General features: G+C 35.4%; 1 protein-coding gene across 2 annotated transcripts in view; it reads left to right on the top strand.

Annotated features, from left to right (window-relative positions):
- RnrL (Ribonucleoside diphosphate reductase large subunit) overlaps positions 1 to 14140 on the top strand; it is a 206738-nt gene that overhangs the window by 81749 nt on the left and 110849 nt on the right. For both annotated transcript variants that reach the window (XM_090381486.1, XM_090381487.1), the window contains 2 exons: positions 5077 to 5239; positions 5882 to 6023. In XM_090381486.1, coding sequence (XP_090237612.1) covers positions 5077 to 5239; positions 5882 to 6023 — 305 coding nt within the window. The remainder of the gene's footprint in view (positions 1 to 5076; positions 5240 to 5881; positions 6024 to 14140) is intronic.

Raw genomic sequence — 14140 nt, forward strand, 5'->3', positions numbered from 1 at the left:
CTTTTGGTGAGTGCCCAAGTTTCACTTCCATAAGTCATGGTGGGGAATATACATTGATTCATTATTTTACGTTTCAGAAAAACTGGGATATTGCTCTTCAGTATGTGACTATATTTCCTGAATGCTATTCATCCAAAATTTATTCTTCTCTTGACTTCCAGCCATTTATCATTATTACAGCTAATAACTTGTCCCAGTTAAGTATATGACTGCACCTTTTCAATTACTGCTCCTTCAATCATTATTTCCCTTTCTGTGGCATACTTGTTCATCATTACTTTTGTTTTAGCCATATTCATCTTTAGTCCAAAATCCTTACTAGCTGTGCATAACTGATTAAGATTTTCCTCTAATTCTTTGGGATCATGGCTTATGACCACAATGTCATCTGCAAATCGTAAATGGTTTAGGTACTCTCCGTTCACATTGACTTCTTTCTGCGACCAGTCTAATCTTCTGAAAGCTTCCTCAAGGGCAGCAGTAAACAGCTTCGGAGATATTGTGTCTCCTTGTCGAACTCCTTTCTCAATTTTAAATTTCCTACTGTCTTTGTCTAGTCTAATAAAGGAGGTAGCACACTCTCGTATATTTTCTTCAAAATCATAATATATGGGGTATCAATGCCTTGTCTTTCCAGTGCCCGAAACATTGCCTTATGCTGTATGGAGTCAAATGCCTTTTCATAATCCACAAATGCCAGGCATAATGGTGTTTTATATTCATTTGCTTTCTCCATTAGCTGTGATATTACGTGAAGGTGATCCATAGTTGAGAATCCTGTCCTAAAGCCAGCTTGCTCTTTCGGTTGATTCTCATCAAGTATTCTTTCTAATCTGTTAGTAATGACCCTTGTGAACAACTTGTAGATATGGGATAACAAGCTAATTGGTCTATAATTTCCAATTTCTTATTTATCTCCTTTCTTATGCAGCAAAACTATTATTGCATTATTCCACTGCTTAGGCATCACACCTTTTCTAATGCACTTTGTGAAGAGCCTTGCCAGTTTTTGTGTTATGTCTCTTCCTCCCAATTTTAACAACTCTACAGTAACTTCATCTTCCCCCGGGGCTTTCTGATTCTTCATTTTCTTCAATGCATGTTCTACCTTATCAGGAAGAATATTGTTTATGTCGTATGTGTTGCTACTTTGCAATCCATCTTCCCCACTGCTGGCATCATTCCCCTGCTCCTTGTATAATTCTCTATAGTAGTCTTCTGCTATTTGAATTATGCCTTCTCTGCTGTTTATAAGTACACCATCGCTATTCTCACTCGCTACATCATCGCTAAGACATTAGTATCAGGATACAAACATGAAAATGCTGTTTCTCTCCCCAAACAAAATGTTCCTAGTGTTTTGTGCTCTTTGAAAGTTGGTGCCAATATGCAGTTTCTTCTACATTAAAGTGGGGTTGATGAGACTGTTACTGGCTAGTTATGTTTTTCAGTGATGCCATTATTTTAATTAATGCCAATTTGGTAGCCACTCTTGAGGAAAATTGTCAAACTGTGCCCAAAAAAAAAAAAAAAAAAAAGCAAGAGATTAAAAGCAGCCTCCTGCTATTTTTTACAAATTTGCTATTATTTTTTCATTTGTATTTTTATTTTATTATTTTAATTTACTTTCATTTTATTTTTATTATTGCGATTATTTTTACAAATCTGCTTCTCCCCCCACCCACAGAAATTTGATATTGTGCTTTTGCTTTCACACAGAGGATGGTGTTTGCTCTCTTTTGGAAAAGAAATGCTTACTAAAACTGTTTATTTATAATACACGTAGTTCTCGACTTTACGAGTTAATTTGTTCCTAGCGCGTGCTTGTAAAGCGAGAATTTATTTCCCATAGACATAAGGTTAAAAATAGGGGTTACGTTCTCAACAATGAAATTAGCTAATTAGTTTATGTTTAAAAAATGATTGATTTATCGAAAGAACTTAAAATGTAGCCTGTAAATTCAAGCAAATTATAATAATAGAGAAATTATTTACGACTTACAAATGTTAAAGAATGTTTATTCTTCTTCATCATCGACTAAATGCACACTCATTGATCACTCATTATTGGCTCGGCACTCTTTGGTTTGTTGCACAAGGAGTCGTCTTCAGAAATGTTTCAAGAAGCGTTTGTTTCCAAGATAATCTTCTCTTTTAATTATAAATTTCACGATTGCATGCATAAGCATTTTTTAACGGCACACACAATTGCAACTCGCGTGGAGTAACAAGTTTACGAAGCTTAAAAAAAAAAAAGGAATGAAGAGAAGATTCTGAAAATTTATTTATGTTTTTTTATACGATTTGAAGATTTCAGTAAAGGGGAAACACATTTCACCATAATAACATAAAACCACACAATTTCATAATCGGTATTTTTGCAAATGCAAGAAGATCGAGTTTACTACCCGTTTATAATTGCTTGCAGTAATAGAAAAGCCCAATAAACCAGAAAGTGCAAATTGTTTTTATTGTTTTATGGTTGTGACCTCCTGAAATGTGCTTTAGAAAAATATCACAAAGGCATTTAAAATTGATTCTTATAACGGGGCTCACATCTGGTGAGTATGGGCTTGGCACATCCAGGGTCCTGAGCTGGATATCATCATTCTTCTCTTTCGTGGTGATTCCCCTTTCTACTTCTCTCTCTCTCTCTCTCTCTCTCTCTCTCTCTCTCTCTCTCTCTCTCTCTCTCTCTCTCTCTCTCTCTCTCTCTCTCTCTTTTTTTTTTTTTTGGCTGGTGCAGCATAAGCCTCAGGCTTCTTTGCACCATATGGCTAATAATAATATGATAACAATGAAAGTGTAGTGCATTTTAATGATTTGAATTGGTAACTAATAGAATTTTCAAACCACGCTCACGACCTTAAAAATGACATTTTAGAGAGATAAATAGCTTAGTTATACGGCAAAAATTTGAACTTCCGAGATCTTGAAATGAATTACCAAAAAAAAAACTTATAGGGTTCACATTACGATATTTTAACGATACGGTGGTGTCTCTGGAACTGATTAATATCGTAAAGCGGGATACACTGTATTGTGTAGCTACACACGTGGTTTGGAATGCAGTATTTATGAATGTTTAACATTCATTTTTTTTTTTTTTTTTTTTTTTTTTTGCAATTAATGTTCATATTTTTGATTTTGTTGATAGATACTTGAGGGGGAAAAAAATCTTAAACCCGGGAACTCATAAAGCGAGAACTGCCTATATTTATTAGAGAGATTTCTTCTGAGACTAGCAGATCACCCATAATCACTGTGATGTCTCCATTCTTGGATAGTTGTAGCATCAATTCAATTTGTTCATAAAATGTCTTAATCTCCTCTTTGCCTTTGTCAGCTGTTGGTGCATAGGTGTCTGAATTATGTTTAAGCTGTAAGGTTTTGTTGTTATTTGAATCATCATCACTATGTCTGAGTAAGGTTTTACATTTTTTACTGCCTTACAAACCTTAGTATTAACCAAGAATCCAACTGCTCCTCCTCCTCCTCTGATTTCAGTCATCAGTGCCCGTGTAATAAAACATACCATAGTCTGTAGCACATTTACCATTGCCTGGCCATCTGACCTCACTAACACCAAGAATATCAGTTTGTTTTAAGTCTTCATTTCTTGAACTAAATTATCCAGTTTCCCTGCTTCGTATAAACATCTCACATTCCAGGTCCCAAATCTAAGTGATGAACCCAGAGATTCTTAGCACCTTCTTCCCATTCAAGGGATGCTGGTGTCTGAGGGCCGAAACTGTGTTTTTATCTGTCATTGCTAGATGATGATGTCCTGGGGAAAATAGTGTGATAGCTTCCCGTTCCTTTTCACACCACAGTCATAGTCAGGATGACCATGCTTGTATTCAATCAATGCTGCCAACCAGATCTTAACTGATCTTTGCCATCAGTGAATGCTGATACTTTTTTATATTTAGAATTCATATAATAATTATATTATTATTGAAAGATATTTTTCCAGCGGGTAGTTTATTCTGGTTTTTATTTAAAAATCAGAATAAGCAGTATAAGAAACAATATCGTTCCTCAAAATTCTTCCGTCCCAGTCCAACATGCTAGGGTTATAAGTGTTATAAGCCAGAGCAAGTGAGAGGTAATGTAAATGAAGCATTAAAAAAAAAGAAGAGAAAAAAACATAGTGCAAGATTAGATATCACCAGTCACATTAAATCAAAGGATCATATGAATAGGTGGTGATCAGACTTATGAATAATGACTCTATTGCTGAATCAATGAAATAATCTCCATTTCTTCTGTAACTCATAAGACAATCTGGAACTGCTTCATTATTAATGTTACTACTACAACTTCGAGTTCTCTAGTGAGTAGCACAGTGCATAGTATTGCTACTCTCTCATACATATAGAAAAGGCCTGAGCTTAATTCTTTTCATTGACTGAAGTTGAACAACACGTCCTGTTTGGATGGGTGGAACTTTTACACACACTGAATGTATTAGTCAGTTTGTAGTGAGAGTCGCAAGGTTTTTTTATCCAGCATAAATAGATGCAGTCCAAGTACAACTTTCTGAGGGGTATGTGATTGCCCTCAGCTATTTCACCCCATGTGTACAATAACATAGCCAAGAGAAAATGGGATCACAAAACAGTTATTTTTGTCTTGGCAGTGTAGTCACTTTCACAGTTAGGGGATTTGTTGGACAGCAGAAGTAAATTATTACTTCTTAGTTTACCACTGAACAGAATGTCCACAAACACTATATAACTGTGAAAGAGAGGCAGCAGAAGCAGGGAATGATATCACATTTTACCTTCACTGATGCATGTACTGACTATTTTATAATTAGTAATTGAAAATTTGCACAGATGTTTTTTATATACAAGATGTATACACATTTTTATATACATATGTGTTAGTAAGTCCAAAGTAACATTTTAAATACAAATGTTCAACTGTAGATGAACTATTGTAAATGATATATTATCAGATATATACATGTTATTATCAAAAGTAAAAATATTTTTCTGTAGAGTTTTATGTACAACATTCAACTTTAAGTTAGAAGTTTTATTGATATTGGTCCTGGACGTTTCTCTTCAGTTGTAGAAAGACCTCAGCATATGTTGATGAGAGTGTCTGTGGGTATCCATGGAAATGATATTGATTCTGCAATTGAAACATACAATCTTATGTCAGAGAAATGGTTCACCCATGCTTCTCCTACACTCTTCAATTCTGGAACTCCCAAGCCACAGTTGTCCAGGTTAGTTAAAACTGGTTTTTTCTTCTTGTTATATAAGCTGTTTTTAATCTCTGTTCTTTATTAACTTTTAAATTATGGCTATAAAAGGAAGTCATGCTTTTGAAGGAAAAAGAGATACAGCCCAGGTATCCATAATTTAATTGAAAATATATTCCCTGTGTAACCAGGATATTCCTTGGTTGCATGTGACAGTATACTATTTGCTACTGAACTAGTTTTATTTTCTGCTTTGTGTGAACTTAGTTTTATATTTAGCCACTCAACCTTCTAACTCAAAGGTTGATTGGCTAAATGCTGTCAGTGTGAAGGTTTTTTTTTTTTTTTTTTTTTTAATTATGGCTCTGAAATTACGCAATTGCCTGCAATGGTATTTGACCTGTTCACTGTTTATTGCCAGCAAAGCTAAACTATTAAATTTTAGAACCTGCTAAAGAGTTTCATCCTAGTGTTCAGCCAGTTTTATGAGGCTGTTCTGTATTATTTAAATTTTTTCAAGAGTTATTTAGCATATGTAATTAGTTTTTAAAGGTTTAATTTGCATACAGAAAATTCAGTTGATTAAAATATTTAGGTTATATTAATCTTTTTAAAGTTTCTATAAAATTCCATCAAACTTACTTATTTTAATCTTGTGTTTTATAGCTGTTTTTTGCTGACAATGTCAGAGGATAGCATTGAAGGAATTTATGACACACTGAAACGTTGTGCTCTCATTTCCAAAAATGCTGGTGGTATTGGACTTAATGTTCATTGTATTCGTGCAACAGGAAGCTATATTGCTGGGGTATGTGTAAAAAAAATTTGCGTTTTGTGTTTTTTACATTATATAACTTAAAGCAAAATGCCACTATTTGAAATTTCTCTGTGATTCCACATTGTAGCATTCCAAAGGACTGCATTGAATGATTGGATTACCCAGTGCTCATCTTCATATTATTAGATCACCATGGACAAACATACAATCATCATCATATATTCTGTACACCATGTTGCATCTGTTATAACCTCAACTCAATCACATCTCAATCTATCTGTCTGTTCCTAGCCTGCCCCAGCTCATGAAACAAAGAAGTGTCAGAGTGGAATGTTGGAAATGGGAATCATCCGGAAAGCAGCCTCCATCTGGAAATAAGTGACAATCCATCAGGTTGATGAAATGATGACAGACTAGACTAGAGATTCCCAAACTTTATACCTTGCACCCCTCCACTCCTTAAAATATTTCATAAATGTCATACTTCCACCTTCCATTACAAATGCAAATAAACAGATCTGGCATAAAACTTAACTGTGAATGTGCATACTTTTATAAATTAATATATACTTCAGTACATTTAAGAAAAACATTTGCCCATATTTCCACATTTTGGGAACCTCTGGACTAGACACATCAGAAAGTAAGTTGTGTGTTAAGATTAACTTCACTTTTTCCCACATGAATATATTGCTGAAACTACAGCAAGTTTTTTTGTGTGCTGGAAAGTGCCACTGTTACTTACGCCAATAAAGATAATAAAAAATAAAGGAATTAATTAACAACTGAAATTAACAAAGTAAAAATTAAAAGAATAGAAGAATAAGAATATCTGCCCTTTCCACAAAAAGCACTCTGGTGATTTCCAACAGTTTGTGTAGTGCTTCCTTTAACTTATTCAAACTACCCATCTCTACAGCACCACATGGGGGTTTATTCCAACAATTGACCTCCTGCTGGCTAAGGAAAATTTCTGCACATGTCCCCTACAGTCATCCTTTCTCAGTTTGAATTTGTGTTCCCTCATATGTATAGTCTGAGCAATAGGAAGGATTCCATCAGCATTGAGCTTAATCAATCCATTCAAAGCCTTAAAATCAGTCAGATCTCCTCACAGGTGCCTAGTCTTCAGGTGCTCTAGTTTGCAGAATGGAACCCTTTCCTGGTAAGAGTATCCTTTTGTTCCTCTTACTAATCTCATGGCTTTTCTCTGCATCCATTGCAACAGATCCCTGTCCCTTCTAAATGAGGTCTCCAGACTTGTATTGCATTATACAAAATATTGCCTGACCATTGCCGTACACAATGGGATCTTTATCTCTACTGTCAAAATTCCTGTATATCTTTGGCAAAATTCCATTGACTGTCCTCACAGCTCATTTTCACTGCTCAGAGAACTTCATATCTGACTGCAGTCTTTTTCATTCTCCACTACCAAGTGTGATACCACACAGTTGATATGTTAATCTGGAATTACTGCTGCAGATATGAACTACCTTGCATTTGTCAGTGTTAACCTTCAACTGCCACTTCTCAACCCATCTGCTAATTTATGTAGATCTTTTTGCCTACCCTGATTACTGTGGTTAGGTGCACTATAGCCAGTGTAGCTTATGCACCATTAAACACCCATAACACGCACACATTAATGTGATTAACTACCTTGCCAACCTTCTTATCATCTGTAAACTTAGACATTAGGTCTGATATGCCTTTATCAGTATCATTAATAAATACTGAAACAACAGTATTTATTAATGATAGCAATGAACCCTGGAATTGGGGTGGACTTCACTAATAACATTAATCAAAGAAGAACAGTGTCCATTGATAATCACTCTGTCTTCTGCTCAACCACTCCTTTATCCATAGGAGTTACTTGCCCTTAATGCCACACTGCTCCAATTTGAAAGCAGTCTTCTATGAATATGTGTGATTTCCTGAGGAAGCATGCACACTTGTAAATCTGCAAAAGGTCATATTTCCATAGTGAACTGCTGAAGAACAGCCAGGCATCTACTGGTGCCTCTATATGACCTATGACAAAAGAGACTGAAGGAAGTATGAATTTACAAACTTAAATACGGTGAGCCCTCTATAGTTAACATAAGAAAATTAAACTACAAAATGCAAATTAAAATATCGAAAATCAAACTATCAAGAAAATGAAATAATGAAATTAAGCAACTAAATCAATACCAATCCACATATTATTACTAAACTGAATGAATAGAAAATACTCAAACTAAGTAAACAAATAAAAGAAGGGGATGTTCTAATTTTACTGAAGAATGTAAATGAACATAAACAAACTGGGAGAGGACGTGAAGAACCAAACGAATTGTGCACTGCCCATAACCATTGTTATATTACTAAGAAAAAGAAACAGGGAATTACCGTACATTCATTTTATTAATATATGGATTGGTATTGATTTTGTATATTTAATTTTTGTGTTTACAATAATTTGGATTAATTGACTTGATTAGTTGACATAATTTGCATTTTGTACTCTTATTTTCTTATGTTAACTATAGTGTGCTCATCATATTTAAGTTCATAAATTCATACTTTCTTCAGTCTCCTTTGTCATAGGTCATATAGGTGCACCAGTTTGCTATGGAAATATGACCTTTGGGAGATTTACAGATATGGGTGCTCCCTGAGGAAATCAAACCTGTGTCCTCCCTAACATTTTTTTTTTTTTTTTTTTTTTTTTTTTAGCTCATTAATTTTTGAGATATCTGCGTTCGCTGGTGGGGATGTCCTTCTGTGGTCATTTGGTTGGCTTAGAGACAGCAGTTGTGCCATTAAAATGGAGTTCTGCAGAGTACTTCCTGTGATGAGGGTAGATATTTGTTATAGCAGAAATATTTGCTGTAGGCTCAGTAATACGTTTGTGTTTAAAAAAAAATTTAAGTTAATTTAAATATAATGTAATAATTCCACCTATGTTTCTTTTTCTGAGTGATGTGATATGAGCTTTGTGTTCTTTGGCATACTTATACTGGATAAATAAAAGGTTGAAAATGTTCATTTAACTGGCATAAATCTTAAAACCTTCAAGATTATTTACATATTAAGCTGCAAAAAATATGCAAAATATCACATTTCTGTACCCTGATTTATCAAGCTCTGCATACATGTTTATTATCTACCACTAAAAGCTGCAGGGAGTGCTGCATGACAACAGTGCATTGTAGTTTGGATTAATTACTTATACCTATGGTTTAACTGCAATCCTTCCACTTTTCTAAAGATGTTTTCATGTTAGAACAGTAAAACAGGTTTTTTGTGGGATGAGAACCTACGAGGGACAGCTCCTGTTACACAATTTCATTCTACCATCCTCACAGGCTTTGGGTTTATGAAATGTCTTGTTCTTGTTCACAGTCTGAACACCATCTAGAAATATTTCATATGTACCGGGTGGTTGTAAAATAAGTTTCCCTATTCAGGAGACCCTAGTGTCAAAACGGTTATAGTTAGTGCTGTGAAAATTGGTGGTTATGTCATTTTGGGTATGGGGAAGTGATTTGTAGAAGGGAAAAAAATTAGTTCAAATTTCTGCCACCAGGGGAAAACGGCGCTGCACATGTGTAAACATTGTCATTTACTTCAAAACACACTGCTTACACAAATGACATTCTGTTAGATAAAAGCAGAAAGACCAATGCCACCGTCAATAACCATTATGGCTCTTACAAAAAAGGAATGTGCTCTCTTAGTAAAACTGTTCTTCCAGAATAATAGTAACACTAATGCAGCACTATGTGAATATCAGAAACTTAAAGATTTGTGTAAAGGACCTTTGAGGTCAGTGGGGCTTCAAAAACTAATAAAGAAATTTGAAGCGGCCTGGGAGTTAGGTGTAATTCAGGATCATCTAGACAAGACTGCAGCAATAATTCAGACACAGCATGGGTTTGTTAAGGGAAAGTCTTGTCTGACAAATTTGATAGGATATTATGATGTGGTTACAAAGGAACTGGATGCAAAAAATAATTTTGATATCATATATTTGGATTTCAGGAAAGCTTTTGACACTGTTGCGCATGGAAGACTATTGTACAAATTGGAGCAGAATGGTATTAAGGGTAAGTTGCTACAATGGATAAAAGGATGGTTAAGTGGGAGAAGACAGAGGGTGGTAATCAGTGGGTGCTGCTCTTCTTGGACTAATGTTATTAGTGGAGTCCCACAGGGTTCGGTGTTGGGTCCACTGTTGTTTTGTATATTTATCAATGATGTTGATGAAGGTATATCAGGCTTAGTGTCGAAGTTTTCAGATGATACAAAGGTTGGCAGGGTTGTTAATGACAGTAATGGCAGTGTGCTACTGCAACAGGATCTAGATAATTTGGGCAGATGGGCTAAGAAGTGGCAACTGAAGTTTAACCTTGACAAATGCAAAGTACTGCATATGGGTAGAAGTAACCCCAGAGAAACGTACCAACTGTGTGGTACTACACTTAAGGTGGTAGAAAATGAAAAAGACCTGGGAGTAATTGTGCAGGCAGATATGAAGTTTTCTGAGCAATGCAGACAGGCTGCCAGGGCAGGTCATGGGGTTTTGTCAATGATATATAGGAATTTTGCTAGCAAGGAAAAGGAGGTGATTATCCCTCTGTATAAGGCAATGGTCGGGCCACGCCTTGAGTACTGCGTACAGGTCTGGAGGCCTCATTTTAGGAAGGATGTAGATTTACTTGAGCGTGTACAGAGAAGGGCAACAAGATTGGTGAGGGGAATGAAGGGATCCTCTTATCAAGAGAGGCTTAAGTTCTGCAAATTGCAGTGGCTGGAGACTAGGCACCTGCGCGGTGATCTGGTTGAGGTGTATAAGGCCTTGAATGGGTTCAGCACGCTGAATTCTGATGGGATCCTTCCACTTGTTCAGATTACGAACCTAAGGGGGCATAAATTCAAATTAAGAAAAGACAGATGTAGATTAGATGTGTGGAAATTTGCCTTTAGCCAGCGGGTGGTTAATTGCTGGAACAAACTTCCATCTGTCGTTGTGGAAGTTGATAGGGTGAATAAATTTAAGGAGGAACTGGGCAGGCATTTGGAGGGAATGATGTGATTTTTTTTTTTTTGGCTGATGCTGCATAAGCTCATACATTTGCTTTCTTGCATCACATGCCACTACTACTACTACTACTACTACTAATTCCAGGCAGGGGACGACTACGTATCGGAACAGAGGTAGTGGATGAAGTGGCAGTTGCAATGGTCAGAATGCAAAACACTACCAGTCAGTAGTGCCAGAGGTGTGTCAAGAGACTTGAACCTTCCTTGGTCTACTGTACATAAAGTGTTTTGAATAATTTTACACTGGTTCCCGTACAAGATTCACATAGTGCAAGAACTGAAGTCTTGTAATCAGCAACAATGAGTAGACTTCGCTCTACAATTTCTGGCTCGTATGGAACTTGACTGTACATGGGTTTGAATGATCTTGTGGTCTGATGAGGTACATTTCACTTTTCATAGGGCTGTAAATGTACAAAACTGCCGAATATGGGGAACTTCTCGTCCATCTGCTGTGCATGAAAGACCACTACAAAGTCCATACATTACAGTATGGTGTGGATTCACAGCGGAGTTAATAATCCGACCATTTTTATTTGAAGAGTCTACACCTTATGGCCCCATAAGGTGTACAGCAGTGGTTTTAAACCTTTTCTTTTAATAATAGCACCCCTAAGTAATTTATTTTATTTTGCAGCACCCCTACTCAATTTTCTCCCTGTTAGATCCAATTCTCTCTCTGTATATATCCATGTGTGTGTGTGTGTAATATTAAAAAATATATATGTTGTATGATATTTATTACAATAATATAATTATAAAAATTACATTTCATAATATAAATTATATATACAGTATTTGTAAAATAATAAGAGGAGTTTACCTCAATATAGTACGTAGAACATTTCCGTATGATACTCTCCAGAAATTAAAACGAAAAAATCGAAAACTTACATTAGAGTAAAAAATAAATTTCCCTATTCAGGAGACCCTAGTGTCAAAAACCAATTTAACACAATTAAAAATCAATTTAAAGCAATTAAAAATCAATTTAAAGCAATTAAAAATTAAAAAGAATCTAACAAAAATATTCAAAACGATTTTCCTTCCTGAAGCTGACAATGCTGAAAAGATGTCAAATGTATACATTTGACACCTTTTGACCCCGTATCACATACTATGGGAGGTATTTAGACGATGTTCTAGTTATTACTGATAGTAGTACTATCCATTTTACATTCGTTTAATAATATTCATTCTAGACTCAAATTTATATTGGAAAGAGAGGATACAGATACAAAGTCATTAAACTTTCTAAATTTCACGTTTACTTGGGACTCGAATAAAATCCAATTTAGCATCTATCGAAAACCTACAAACACCGGTATGCTTCTACATTATAATAGCTATCACCCATTCACCTACAAAAGATCGATTATCTTTAATCAATTTCTAAATGCCTATAAATATTCAACAGCGGAATCTGCTTTAGGCTCAGAAATACAAATATTAACTAGCAGGTTCTTAAACAGGGGTTATCCCCTTGCCACAATAAACCGAATTAGGGTACAGGCTAAGGATAGGATACAAAATACTACACCAACCAACAATAGTAATATCAAAAAATACTTTATTTCTGTCCCATATGTTGAACAGTGGCACAAACAGTTTAATAGATTCTTTGAAGATACCGAATTTAAAATTGTGGCCAGGCCAATACGGAAATTACATGCTATACTGAACAATTGCTTGGTTCTTTCTGCGTTCGCAACACAAATTAATGATCTGGTATACAACATTTCTTGCAGTGATTGCGACTCGTCTTACCAAGGTTCGATGCAATTTTCTCTGAATATTTGTGTAAATCAACATGAAGCCTCAGTTCGTGCTTCTCGTTCAGCAGTGTCAGAATTAGCCTTTCATACCATTAACGAAAAACATACTTTTTTATTAACGAGGCCAAAATACTTAGTTCAACGTAATTATATGCGACTATTAATTGCAGAAACCGTAGAAATTAAATTACACGAGAATTCTGTTAATGTTTGGTGGCCATATTTGATCTCCGATGCGTGGACCTTTACGCGCATGCGCGAAGACAAATCACTATTTTAGTTTCAGGTTCAACCCTATTCGCTAATTTTCATTCCTGTGATTACAACATACGGCCGAAAAGCGTTGTCAGCTTCAGGAAGGAAAATCGTTTTGAATATTTTCGTTAGATTCTTTTTAATTGTGTTAAATTGGTTTTTAATTATTTTTTATTCTAAAGTAAGTTCCATTTTTTCATTTTAATTTCTGGAGTGTATCATACGGAAGTGTTCTACGTACTATATTTGAGGTAAACTCCTATTATTATTATACAAATATTAATATCAACGTAGAACGTATTGAGTATTACAGCTCTGATTCATACTCTATATACAGTATATAATTTTATTCTTTATATAGAGGTACTAAGTAAACATCAATTATAGATCACCACAAAATTAAAAAGATACTGTACACCTTTTTATAATGAAATAAACATATAAATTAAAAAAATAATAATAAGTTTAAGTAATTAGATCATAGATATAGCTTAGCTTAATTTTCAGCACTCACCTCAACTTAAACCCAAATTACATGGCCCCTGGAATGTTGCCGTGGCACCCCTGTTGAAAACCACTGGTGTACGGTAACTAGTACATGGTACTGTGTTTTTCTGAGAGATTACATTATTCCTACTGCAAGAAAGGCAATGCTTGAAGACCTTAGTGTTTATGCAAGATAGTGTCCCTCCCCACATTGGTCGACAAGTGAAGGAACTGCTCCACTCAGAGATGATTGCATCATTTCTGGACACTTTCGGCAGTTTTGGCCAGCCTGATTAGCAGATCTCAATCCCTGTGATTTCTGGCTATGGGGATACCTGAAAGGCAGAGTCTACCATGGCTGTATACAGACGCTTTTCGATTTGTAAGCAAACATTAAACAGCATGTAGCCAACATCCCCAATGAGATGCTACATGAAACTGTTGCACGCAGGCTTCCGTTTTCAGTATGTCATCTCAACTGAAGGAAAGCACATAGAACAATATCTGTAGATTACTAAGTTATGATATTAAAATCTA

The sequence above is a fragment of the Mastigoproctus giganteus genome, chromosome 9, assembly GCF_048544385.1.
Source record: "Mastigoproctus giganteus isolate SK-2022 chromosome 9, ASM4854438v1, whole genome shotgun sequence".
In the NCBI taxonomy this organism is placed as follows: domain Eukaryota; kingdom Metazoa; phylum Arthropoda; class Arachnida; order Uropygi; family Thelyphonidae; genus Mastigoproctus; species Mastigoproctus giganteus.